Source organism: Anopheles coustani, chromosome 3, assembly GCF_943734705.1.
Source record: "Anopheles coustani chromosome 3, idAnoCousDA_361_x.2, whole genome shotgun sequence".
Taxonomy (NCBI): Eukaryota; Metazoa; Arthropoda; class Insecta; order Diptera; family Culicidae; genus Anopheles; species Anopheles coustani.
The window spans coordinates 23073880-23087002 of record NC_071288.1 but is presented as its reverse complement, the minus strand read 5'-3'; the positions used below and the strand labels follow the sequence as shown (position 1 = coordinate 23087002).

The following is a 13123-nucleotide window of genomic DNA, read 5'->3' as shown; positions in this document are numbered from 1 at the left end:
CACACAAAATCGCATCGTTGTACGCAGGCAGGACACGCACGTCCTGCCTATGATTTCCTTTCCAGGTATCCTCGGGCCCAACCCTCGGTACCTTTCCGTAACGGTGGTGCGTAGGTGTACCGAAAGGACTCTGAAGCCCATTATTGGGTCGTCCGTTGTGCTTCGTTGGTTCGTTGCTGTGTGTGTGCTTTTTTTTCTTACAGGCCAACACAGTACAGGCAGCCGCATCCTGGCCGAAGCCCTGACAGCTACGTACCCCAAGCCCTCTAATGCCCGTATTGCCTTCGTTTCGCCCCGCGGGTCGGAGGATCTACTGATCGTCGGTTCTCCTTTCGTCATCCCTTCGCCTCAACCTCGATCCTGAGCAAGGCTCTTCAACGCCGGTGTGGGTCAGCGTCCCAAAAGAGGATTAGGACCCGGCCGAAGAAGGACCTCCGGATGGACGGTCAATCCGGTCCGAGCGTTTCGTTTCGAATGGGACCGGGATCGTTTCCTTTGCGGTACCCTTCTCCCATGCCACCGTTCTGCCCGTGCGCTCGTTCAGTTGCGCTCTTGGAGCGATTCCATCCCGGCCTCAAGGATGACAGCTCGATATTGTGTGTAGGGTGCCCGATGCGTTACTTCCCGGCCCATATCATCCTGGAGCAGCAGCAGCGCGTCACGATGAGCCTGCAAACGTTATGCAGCGTTCCAATGACGACGCACACGGTCGCTGAAGGAAGGGGATTTCGCCTGCAGTGCGAGTGCGATGGAATAACCCAACCACCGCCGCACACTGGCTCCTGTCTCTTTTCGTTCGCACACCAGCATTCGCTAACACACACGCTCTCTTGCTCTCTCTCACGCGTGCTCTTGCTCTTTCTTGCGACCGTTTTTTTCCTCTTGCATCGTACTTCGCTCCTCTCACCTTCGCTCTCCCCTTCGCTCTCTTCCTCTGCCCAGCCGTTGGGCACCGATGGTACGGAAAAGTTCGGCTGGAAGTTTCCGTCAGTCCCTCGCCGGCATTCGAACTGTTCGCACGCAGACCGCACGCTCCGGTGCGATCCGTTTTGACTCGATTTCACGAGAGTTTCGTTTCGTGTTCGGTGCGATCTTTTTTCGAAACGCGCTCGCTTTCCGTTTCAGAGTAGTGTGTGCTCGATGAGGCGCATTGTGTTGTGAACTGGGCAGACAGGTAAACCTTGTGCAAAAGATTGTGCTTAGAAGTTGTGTGGAATAAATTTATAATTCGAACGAGAAACAACAAAAAAAAAAAACCCAAAACCAAACCCAACCAGAGTTCTTTGCGTGACATTGGTGAGCAGCGAGAATCGACAGTGTGTGGCTTTGTTGTGATGGTCGGTGTTGGTCCTGTGTGACGGTTCTATCCACTGGCCTGGATGTGTAACGGCGGCCGCTGTGATCTCGTCGGTGCCCTTTTACTACCGTCTACCGTGGCCAGCTCGTTGGCGGATAGCAGCCGATCTCAATGTGTATCATAGAACATCCCCTCGACGGTGGTTATGCTGTAAGTTTCACCGAATTTCACCAACGAATACCAAACATCTCAAGCCTTCCTTTCGGCGGATCAATGCTACCAATTTAACTGATCCTGCGAACCGCGCCGGATCGATGCAAATCGAATCGAGTGGTCAAGTGTTTGTTTGTGTTTATGTTTTTGGCGCGCTCTGGGAGTTGTGTGGTGTGATGTGGTGTCCGCTGAACGACGACGGACTGCAAACGGCGTGCAGATTCACCAGCATCGGGCGTAAACAGCGCCGTAATGGATGGAAAGAGTGACGGGTGGATTGTTTACTGTGTGTGCGTGGGTGGGGGGAGAAGAAATTGAATCGAAAAATGTGCCTTACCAACTTTTACTGGTTGGTTGGTAAAAAAATGAATCCGTTTGTGGACGATCGAAATCGATGGCAAAAAGCGTACCAAAATGTATGGATGCTGATGGGTTCCTTTTTTGTGTGCCTTGTAAATATTCTGTGCTTCAGTTCATGTGAATATTTAATGCTTTGCTACCTTTTTCTACTTGTGCAATTTTGTGGCGAAAGAATATGCAGAAAAAAAATATCTAAAAATATGTTTAGTTATTTTGGCCCGCCAAATGTGTAATTTCTCTGTTGTCCAGAGGATCAGCAAAACATCACCGTTTTGTCCTGCTTTTTTTCGCTGTGAATGTATTTGCCAAACAGAAGCCTCCAAAATTGGCGGGTGGACAAACCATCACAATACACGAAACAGTTGCTAGCGACAACAACAAATGCACCCGTCCTCTGTTTTCCTCATTGATGAAGTTTCTCGTCTACTTGGATTCGCGTTTTCGAAACGGTGAACCACCTGAGAGCGGGCTCGGAAAAAGGCGTTGCGGTGGAAAGCAAAACACACGAAAAAAGAAACCTTGCCTGCATTTCATTGCACACTGGCCTGGTGCAGGCCGAAACGGCGGAAAAGCGTGAGACCGAACCGACACACACCATGGCACGGGGGTCGAACGTCGACGGGCGTTAGTTCATCATTATCAAACATCATCAAATTCTCTCCACCCCGGCACATAAAAAAAACACACACACACACACATTACAACAACGACGGGTCGGAAAAGTGCCTTGGAGGCGATGCCTCCGGCCACAACAACAACGCCAGCGCTGTGCGGCTAAGACGGCATGCTTTGGACACCGCTCACCTTCTTCCCCTACTTCCAATCATCATCACCTCCCCCTCCCCCCACTCCACCCATTCGAGATCTGTCTGTCTTTTTGCGCTATGGTGCCCGCGCCATTGCTTTCCACCCCATCATCCAATCCGTTTTGCTGCACCGTTTTCCCCCGCCCCGCCCCCTTGATCGTCCACCCCGTCAAAATGGCGTGGGCCTCCCGCTTCCGAGGGTCTCAAGTAATCCGCCCGTTTCCCAAGCGAACGAAGCGCTGCGAAAGACGGGTCGAAAACGGGGGAAAAAACAAATGAGAAAAAAAAGGCTTGATCAAAAGTTAATTTCAAGACCCACAAGTCCAGCGACGAATGGTACACGGGTGGAGGGGGAGCCTCTGTCTCATCCAAGCAGGCGCGTGTTTGGCAAAGGCCTGCGGTTTGCTTTTTCTTTACTCTTTCTCTTCCCCATCTTCGCCCCCCTCCCCCCAACATTGCTTCTCCACCGACGAGTTTCGTAGTTTTACGGCGGGTGCTTTTTGTTCGCCTCTTCCATTGCACGTTCTTCCTTCGCGGTGTAATGAACTGGGGGGCGCTGGGAGCGAGCCACTAATAAACTCTTCTCCTCTTTCTTTGCACCACCGTTGCGTGCACGGCGAAGCACGGTGGAAAACCGGAGGGCAGGAGAAATTGACGCAAAGGCATGTCAAAAGAGAAGAGCGACGGGGTCCGGGGGGAGGTGTAACGAGCAGCGAGGGGACACGGGAAAGAGAGGGGCGAAAGATGCGAGAAAGATGGATGGAAGCGAAAACCCCGTTAACTATTTTTCCCCGAAGAGTTTAATAATCTTTCGCGCCGAGGCCGCGCGGTCGCCATGGTTACTGGTTTGCGGGAGGGAGGGAATGGGGGGACGAAGAGGGTGGAGAAATGGGGATCCACCAAGACGCGAGATTCTTGCGCTCTTTTCTCTCGATCTCGACCCGCGTGATCTTTCCGACACATCCAGCATTTCGCCGTTCGACACTTTGTTGCAGCACTTTGAGCGAAACCGGGAAGAGTTAAACGACGAAGAGGACGACGGCTTGCTCCTTTGGAACAACTCTCGCCATTCTCTGACCAACGCCAAACCAAAACGTGTGTATAAGATTCGTCTCCCTCCAATTTTTTTGTCCGTCGATCGGTTGAGCCCGCGGAAAACATTGGGAAATCATTTCTCGTGTGGTTTCCCCTCTATCTGCGCGAGACGCTTTGTTGACGAAATAAATTTATCGCAGTACAAAATCGGTGTGCTCGATCGGGAAGACGCAAACTTAAGGTAAACGATGACGAGTTGGTTTGCGTGCGAAGTAAAACTTCCAAACACTTAAAAATGAGAAGAGTGGGACGTATTCCGTTTTTAAGGACATTAATATTTCCTTTCGGAGGATTTTATAATTATTTGAAGCTTCTTCATCCCAGGATTCAACAAATTGATGGTGAGTCACATCCATCTCACACACTTGAATGGATGCGAATAAAAAGAAAGACGATTTTTTTTTAGTCCCAAATCCAACGGTCGAGTGGGAGTTTTTCGAGTCGAAAGAACCACGAATTCGGACCACGCAGCTTTCCTCCCACACACGCGTCTTTAGATGGGAGTGACCAACGATTGGAGTTGTGGCGATTGTTGCCGATGACCTCGGCTTATACAGCGTCATCTACGGCCACCACAAGTTTGCGTGGCTCGGAACTCCATCCTTTCCTTTCGGCTTTGCTTGGCAGGTCTTTCTATGACGTGAAAAACAGTTTTCCCCTGCTTTGGGCTGGCGGGAGTGAAGAGAAGCTGAATAAACCAACTCCCAAACGGGTCACGCAACGGGCTGCCGTCGTCGTGAAGGCAGGCACCATCATCTAACCCGGCAACCTCGACTCCAGTCGAACTTTTCTTTCCAACACGGCGCTCGTTGGGATTCCGTTTTTCCGCTTGCCTGACTAAAGTAGGCCATGGAGCGGGCCTTCGCGAACGGGAGGACGACGAAGGCTCCTTGCAGCAGGTGTATTACAGAACGGAACCTTCCATATCCAGCACAGCAGGAAACTAAAATAATTTTCATTGATTTTAGTTTTACTCTTTTCTGCTTTCTCTCTGTCTTTCTTTCGCAGCTTTTGCCAGCAGAGGTGCGAAACTAAAATAAAACTTTTGAAAATATTCAAACAAACACTTTGTGCCTCCCGCGGGAGAAGCGGGTGGGATTTTGGAAAGTGGACAACTTCCTTTGACAAGATTTCCACGTTCGTACGCGCACCCCCTTTGACGAGACGTGCGCACCCGCGCACCCCCAGAGAGAACCTCTAATTCGTAACTCCACGACAACGTCGTGACTATTTTGTTAATGGGTGGGCGACGAAAAGTCCGAAAAAAAACTACAAAAAATACTACCTCTGTGTTGGTATGTGTGCGTGATTCGTCCACCTGCGCTAAGATGAATATGCACGCAAGGGGACCATCTCCCGTGTTCCACAGGTTAGCGCCAAGTTTTCCACACCTCCGCGTTGCGTTTCCTGCAAGTTATTTTTAAGCGGGAAAGTAAAATAGAAAAAAAACCTCAGATGCTATTTTTAATACCTTCTCGCAGCGCGACTGAAAAATGTATGAACTTTTTTTATCGCAATCCTAACGGTCAAACACGTCAACGATTTTGGGTGAATCACTTTTGGGATATTTTTTAATTTTCAAATAATCCAGGATGATCTTTTCCACTGAAGAACGAACCAACGAGCAGGGAAACACTTCTTATAATTGATTATAATTTAATCCTATTTCGGACTAAATAGATAAAATGATGTGAGAAGAAAATTGTAAAATTGGCCACGTGTAAAGGAAACCCCATTAACAAACATCATTTAAGTATTTAGTTAGAAAGCATAACCATGAAGATCAGAAACATGAAATTTGATCAATCAGTCGTCTAGACCATAAACACATCAAAACAGCAAGTGTTCGGCGCTGTATCGTAAACAAGCCACACTTGGACAAATTATTCGCGAATTAACCATCCCTTCGCCAAAGCAAAGCCGCCACGCTTCATCGTGTATATACCAATAAAACACACACCCAGCCGAGACGAGCCTCCGGCTTAGCAAGCACAATCATTCTGAAGACGCTCCTACGACGGCCAGGTTCCATCCACTTGTGGAAGGATTATAAATTTTCATGAATGAACTTCTCGAACCGCGGAGCGAATCGGGTTCGGGTCGGGGAGGCGTAGACGGATGGATGGTACCTGTTGGCGGGCAGGGCAGGAAGGCAAATAAATATGGATTGCCATTCATATCGCGCCCGCCCGTCCGCCCGCCCGCCCGCCCGTCCGCCCGCCCGCCCGCTCGCTTTTCCCGATGGTTTGGGATTTAGTTGGCTCAGAAGAATCGCGTTTGGTTTATGGTCGGGTAGGAAGTAGAAAATAGCCAAAAAAAATGGGAAGAAACAAAAAATGGTACCATCGAACACAACACAACCCAACTCTTCGAGACAGAAGTTGGTCCGGTATCGGAAGCGCCGGAATCGACGAGATTGGCGGTTGTAAAGACGGCAAACCATATGATTTTTACGACCGTTTATCGCTTTTAATTTATGTGGTTATTGTAGTACGATTGGGATGCGTTTGGTCGTTTCATTGATGTTCGTCGCGTCGTTCCGCGTCGGATTGTTTGTGTCTGATCGGCCCATTCAAGATCCGCGACCTACTGCGGTACTATTCTTCCGGGTTTTGGGCTGCGCATCGTCACCTTGGAAATTGTCGTTCAGGGCTTGCTTCGATAGCTGGGTGTTTGTTTTTGTAAGGAGGTAGAATAATTCTACACGAAGAAAGCGAAATGTTCGTCTGATTCAACAGAAATCAATTAACGATATTATACAATCTCTTATTTCTTGAACAAAACGTTCATTTTCCTGGATTTATGCCTTTCATTTCGTTTCTCTATGCATTTCTTCGTTCATTTTTATCAATGTTACTAGGCAACTTTTTTACTGGGGTTTCAAAACGACCAATTTACGATTGTTGTGTTGCTAAGTGGTCGCACTCAAGCTTAGATTGTGTAGTTTGTTTTTTGATTAGTAACAATTCGTTTTATTATTAAAAAACTCAACTATATTTGTTACATTTTATCTGAAGTGATAAAAAAATTAGTTATTTTTAGCACAAATTTTGCATCGCAACCTAAAACTAATGTGACAATCTTGTTTCTCTCCTTGTTTCGGCAGCATTCGACATTGAAAATGGGTCAAGATACGGAAGCTACAATGGCCACGGCCATCACCTCGCCCAACGGGGACACCCTTACCAGCAGCAGTACCGGCGGTGGCGCCTCTTCGCCCCTGTGCGGCAACAAGCGCAAATATGAGGAAATTTCCATGGACACACCCGCGGCACCGGCGGCCGCCACCTCCCCGGTCGACAGCGAAATGATCGTGGACGTGGTGGTGTACGTTAAGCAAGGCACAGACCTGGAAGGAACAGCTTCCCAGGGGCCAACGGTGGCCTCCGAAGGTAGTGACGAGGTGAACGATGGAATTAAGGCCTGCAAGAGCCCTCGCTACGATGACGAAGCGATGCCACAGGAGCAGGAGGAGGAGGAGCAGAGAGGTGGCAGTGCAATGGAGGAGGCGGAAAGGCCGGCGGTCGTCAATGTGAAAACTTCCGAAGGACACGAAAGTGTGCTCAGTAGTAGCTCAAATGCCGCCCTAACGGCAACGTCGACGACGACGAGTTCGAGCAACGGAAGCAGTACGCCATCAGTCTGCAGTCCGTTCATAACCGCCGCCCCGACGATCCTCAGCCCGACGGCACCGATCCTCCTGACGACCCCGTTGCCATCGGAGGAGAATGCCATCGCGAAGCTGGAAGCGGTCGCCGTGCCGGGGGAAACCAGCTGGAACTGCGAGCCCATCGTGGACAGCATTAGCAAGCTGCAGGCGGTAGCGGTACCGGGCGAGACGTGGGGCGGTGCAAGTGATAGCACCCGATCGACGCTGGCCACTACGTTGCTCGTGGCGGACGATCTGGACGACGACGATGACGACTTCGAGGACGATTTCGACGACGATGAGACGATCCTTCCCGGCTACTCGTCGATGCGGTACCCCTGCTCGCCGAACCGTGGCACAACGGTGGCCTCGCTCGGCGGAGTTCCCGGTGGTCCAGCCAGTGGATACGTCACACCCGCGTACCCGAAACCGGGCTACTTCCCGGAACCGTACCAGAACTGTGCGCGTACTGGGGCGGCCAACAATGGCGCGCAGCAGTACGCCAACCGGGGGTACGGATGGGCGCAGCACGGCTACTACTCACCCCCGTACGAACCACCATCCTCGCAACAGACGATCCGGTGTGCGGAGAATGGGAAGAGCTACTTCGAGCTCGGTTCCGCCAACTACAGCAGCGCTGGTGCGGCCGGCATCGGTCCGGGCGGTTCTCCTATGAACGGCCCGATGGGAGTCGCACCGCCTCAGCAACAGCAACAGCAGCAGCAGCAGCAGCAACCGCAGGGTCCTTTCGGTGGACCCGGAGTGATGGGCGGTCCGAGACAGCACCATCTGAAGCGGTGCTGCGATGGGCGCAACATGTCCTGCAGCAACAAGCAGTGCTACAAGGAGCGCCGGCTGAAGATGATGAACCTTTCCATGTTCAAGCTCGCCCGGTTCCGGCAGGCATCCGATCAGTCGCTCTACCGCTCGGTGCTGATCTGCAACACGCTCAAGTCGATCGAGCGCGAAATAGACAACGAGAACAAAGAGTTCACCCACCACCACCAGCACCAACAGCAGCAGCATCAACAGCAGCAACAACAACAGCAACATCATCAGCATCACCAGCATCAGCAACACTTGCAGCAACAGCACCACTACCATCTACAGCAGCAACATCAGCAGCAGCAACAGCAGCAGCAGCAGCAGCATGCAGCGGGAATGCACCATCAGCAGTTACCACCACCACTACCGCCACCGTCCGGTGCGAACGTTCCGACGGCGGAATACTTTGGTAACCGAGGCATCGGAGGTGGAGCACCATCCAACAACCGACCGTACGGTGCACAGGGCGGCGATTCGTCCACCATCACCATGCAACTATCCCCGTACGATCAGCAGCAGCAACAGCAGCAGCAGCACCAGCAGCAACACGTGCTGCATCCCCTGCATCATCACCATCACCTGCAGCACCACCATCATCATCCGCATCCGCAGTCGCAGCAGCAGCATCACCACCTGCACCACCACCATCCGCTACATCCGATGGCACCGCATCATGCCAACAGCAACCCGCTGAAGGATCCCCAGTCGGGACGGGCAACTCCGTTCCCTGCAGCAGCGGCAGCACCAGCAACAGCGACCGGTAGCAACTGTGATAGTGGCTCGACCAGCAACAGCAATAGTAGCAGCAGCAGCAGCAGTAGTAGTATTAGTAGTAGTAGCACCGGCAACAGTACAACCCCAGCAAGCAGCACCTCCGCCTACCAGCAGCCACAGGTTCATCCATCGCTGCATCAGCAGCACCACCACCAGCCGGAACCGATGCAGCAGGATCAGCAAATGCAATCGCTGCATCATCATCACCACCACCACCAGCAACAGCAGACGCACCACGAACCGGACACGAGCGGGTTCACCGATGACGATTGCACCCGCCCAATCAACTGGGGTTCGGTGTTAAGCCTTTCGTCGCAATCCGCACTGGATCCACTGACCGGGAACGATCTGTTCGTGACATCGCCGACGGGACCCGAGCCGGTCGTGTCGTCCGTCGTGGTCGTGGACAGCTGTGATGAGGATAGCTTAGTCGACGGTGATGGTACTGGTGGTAGCAGTTCCTCCTCAAGCACAACCCCAAACTCCCAGAGCGGACCGCAGGTGGTGGGAGGGAGTGGAGTGGAAGGAGTCGATGGACAGAGCGGAGGAGCATCAACTAGGACCGTCGTCGTGTCCGGGAGTAATCCTAATGGATCTGGATCGGATGGAGCGTCGGGTGGTGATGCGACCGCAATGGTTGTAGATGGCAATGGTGCGGACCTGGGGGTTGTCGAGAGTGTGACCAACACAACGGGCAGCAATAGCAGTAGTGTTAGTGGTAGTAGTAGCGGAAGCAACGGAAATAGTACAACAACGACATCGTCCTCTACCGCCACGAACGATGTCAACGGTGGGGATGATGTGGACATGGACAGTGGAGTTTCGCAAGTGGCAGTAGCTAGTATACGCCGCTCGCTGGAGGGTGATCGAGGGAGCAGTGCTTCGGACGCTGATGACGTGGTAGACCCAAGCGTCCCGGCTGCACCATCGGCAACGGCAGCCACCGGGAGTGACGGTGACGATCACTCGATCTCGTCCAGCTCAACGACGACGCTAACCTCGCTTACCACGCTCACCAGCAGCAACAGTAGCAGCAGCGTAGGAAGTGGCCGAGGTGACAGCAGTACCCATCTTACGACGCTCACGAGTAGCAGCGCGGTTTCGCCACTGCTTTCATCCTGCGCTTCGGCCATGCAACACTACAGCACGCTTCAGCAGCAGCACCACCTGCATGCCTTCCAACATCACCAGCTGCATCAACACCACCAGCATCCGGTGGCCGCAGCAGCAGGAAGCGGAAACCTTACTGGAACGACGGGATCGAATGGCAGCAGCGGGATAAGCGCCACCAGCGGCAGCTCGAGCTGCTGGGAGTTTGCCTACCTCGACATGGATCTCGGGACGACGCACGAGCTGTACGATATGTTTCCGAGCTGCTACAAGATCACCTCGTTCAACTCCGGCGACCACGTCGACATGCTGGGCCTCAAGGGACCGATGCTGGAAGGTCCCAGCAAGGTCGTGTGCGGCGACAACGAGATGGACTCGTTCACGACGCACATCATGGTCGGCAGTTAGTATTAAACCGCCGCACGACACGCGGATCCCGCTGACTTGGATTGAATTGTCGTCGTCGTCGTCTTGATTGTTGTTGATGCTGATCCAATCTGCCGGATCGATCGAACGGAGATGGCTGTGCGTTTGTTGTGTGCTTACTAGACGTTACTAAAAGAAAACAAACAGACGGGTGAGAAGGGGTAGTAGTTTACAAAGTACTTCCAAGTGCAGCAGCGGGTGTGGTGATATCGCACCAACCCGGAATGGGTTTGTGGTTCCTTACGGCAAGTTAGTTTCTTAAGTGGGCCGCACCGGAGAACACCCGTGTCCCCCCTCCCCGGGTTTACGGTGTGTTTCTCCGTACGGCACCTTCCTTTAACGGTGCAGCTGGATTTGAATCAAGCTTGTTTTACCTTCTTTTTTTCTGTTGATCAGGGATTAAAGATAGATGTTTTTGTTTTAAACCTTAAACGGGGTAATTTACAGCAAGTATAAAACGGAAGGGAATCAATTTCAATCGGAAAATAGTAACACAAGGCAAAGCAGCAGTATTCTGGAGCAATCATTGTGCCATAGAGCAGCAGACACTCACTCAGCAAACCATGAAAACTATCCTTCGTTCCGGGTCCGAATTTCTATCTCCACTGCGGATGCGCGGTTATCACAATCACAAGATGAAAACAAAAAAGAACGATACTGTAGGTCAATTCCACGTGCGTATTTCCAAAACACTTTAATAACTCAAACGTCCCTCAAACTGAACGAAATGGAAATAAATCAAATCTAGTCCTCGATGTTCGAGAGGTGTGGTACAAAGCGCGAAACGTTACAAGAAAACCGTTCATATTTTGTCAAAACACGGCGTCCGTCGCCAGTTTTGTAATGTGCTTTGCCAGAGGTGAAGCGCAGGAGCAACGAAGAGCATAATCGGTCAATTGGGCAGTGGAATTGTAGTTTGTACGTTTTTTGTAGGCCAGAACGCAGGGATTCCCTATTTAGTTTTCTTGGTTTATCGACTGACGCTAGGCACAACTGGAAAGCAATGAGTTTACTTTTAACATATAACATACGGCAACGTAAGACTAGCAGAACAAATCGCAACCCTTAGATGGGGGAGGTTTCGGATCAAATCGGAAGTACCCACGCTACTTGGAAACAATCGAAGCGATGTATTATATGGAGGGTAGAAAAACGAACAGAGCGAGATTATATTATTATAAAGGTGTAGACACATGCAACTTTGGTAAGTTCAAATTGAGCGTAGTTGAAATTTGTGCAAAATAAGTAAAAGCGAGAAGCAGATCGATTTGATGTAAAAAGCAATTGTTGTCAGTAGAACAAAATCACACTCACATACACGAATAATAAGGAGTCCTCTGGAAAGCGGAGCAACAGAATCAATTGAAGAACTTTAAGAGGGGTACAGTGTGTCTGTGTGAGTTGCTAACGATAATGGCAGAAATTAGAGTGTTTTAACAAAACAGTTACATTAACTTCTATTGTGTACAGTTAAGCTAGACGTTAGGCTAAATTTAGCGTACGGCAAAAAGAGCAAACAAGAGTAATTTATTGATCCCTTCGTATATATAAATATATATACAGAACATATATTAAAAAATATATATACAAATATACCACGATAAGCTGTACATATAGGGCAAAATGAACAACTGTGGGGGTAAAACTTAGCGTTAAAATAATGGCGAGGCTGTTATGAAAGGCAGTCTACCGTACGTCATCGAACCGCGACACGCGGCACCGATCGTAATAGCGAAAAGAGCAAACGAAACAGTGGTGAGCGAGTAATAAAATGAAAAATTACTGCAAATATTTAAAAATGAAACAATGTTTTTTACTTGGCGGGTCGAGGGTGGTATTATAACATCTGAAAAGTTTTGCAAATGGCACGACATATTGATTTGGCTGACAGGATGGCAAGGACATATTGAAATAGTTTTGAACTGACGATTCAAAAAGTATTTGATTCAAAATTGTTAGCAAGGACACACTCCTTTGGGTTACCATGAACATGTCTCGGCTAAGTGTGTCTCGTACATTAGCGCCACCTGCTGGCCAATTCGTAGTAGAACTTTGGAACAAAGTTGTCCAAAAATAGTTTCGTCAAAAATCGAACAAACAAATTTGTTTCGTTGAAAAATTTTCCCAACTTATCAGTACATAAAGTTAATATTAAAATGTTATGTTGTGGTATTTAATTATTTTTTGCATTGTGCTTAGTATTTACACTACTAGCCTCTTAAAAATAATGTTTTCTTCACAACGGATCGATTATAGCTGCGAACAGCTTCAACAATTAATAATTTACCAATTCTGTTGTGTTTAACACGTCGGTCCCGTGGAGCCGACAGTGTTCTTTCCCGTAAGCCATCGTCGGTCTGCTCGGACGCAGTAAGTATTCTCCCTCGTGCTTATCGTTCGTAAAACAAAAAAAGTAATAATAACAATAATTAAATAGAATCGCACCTAAGATCGTTTGCCACAGAATCGTATTAGAGTTAAATAAGATTATAAGAAATTGTTTAACTTTTGCGCTAAATGAGCAATGGCTTCCTTAGTTCCATTGATTGTGATTTTTGAGAATGTTCA

The 13123-nt window shown here is 49.9% G+C and overlaps 1 protein-coding gene across 1 annotated transcript; it reads left to right on the top strand.

Annotated features, from left to right (window-relative positions):
- Positions 1-1468: 1468 nt before the first annotated feature.
- LOC131272744 (uncharacterized) lies at positions 1469-12331 on the top strand. Its single transcript, XM_058274596.1, has 2 exons — positions 1469-1507; positions 6878-12331. Exons 1-2 carry the CDS (start codon positions 1469-1471, stop codon positions 10535-10537), a joined length of 3699 nt encoding a protein of 1232 aa, XP_058130579.1. The 3' UTR covers positions 10538-12331.
- The last annotated feature ends 792 nt before the right edge of the window (positions 12332-13123 follow it).

Bases quoted from the DNA above. Each gene is read 5' to 3' on its own strand.
- LOC131272744 (XM_058274596.1), top strand. From the start codon at position 1,469: ATGTGTATCATAGAACATCCCCTCGACGGTGGTTATGCT. The intron at 1,508-6,877 runs GTAAGTTTCACC...TTGTTTCGGCAG, and splicing joins CCCTCGACGGTGGTTATGCT to CATTCGACATTGAAAATGGG.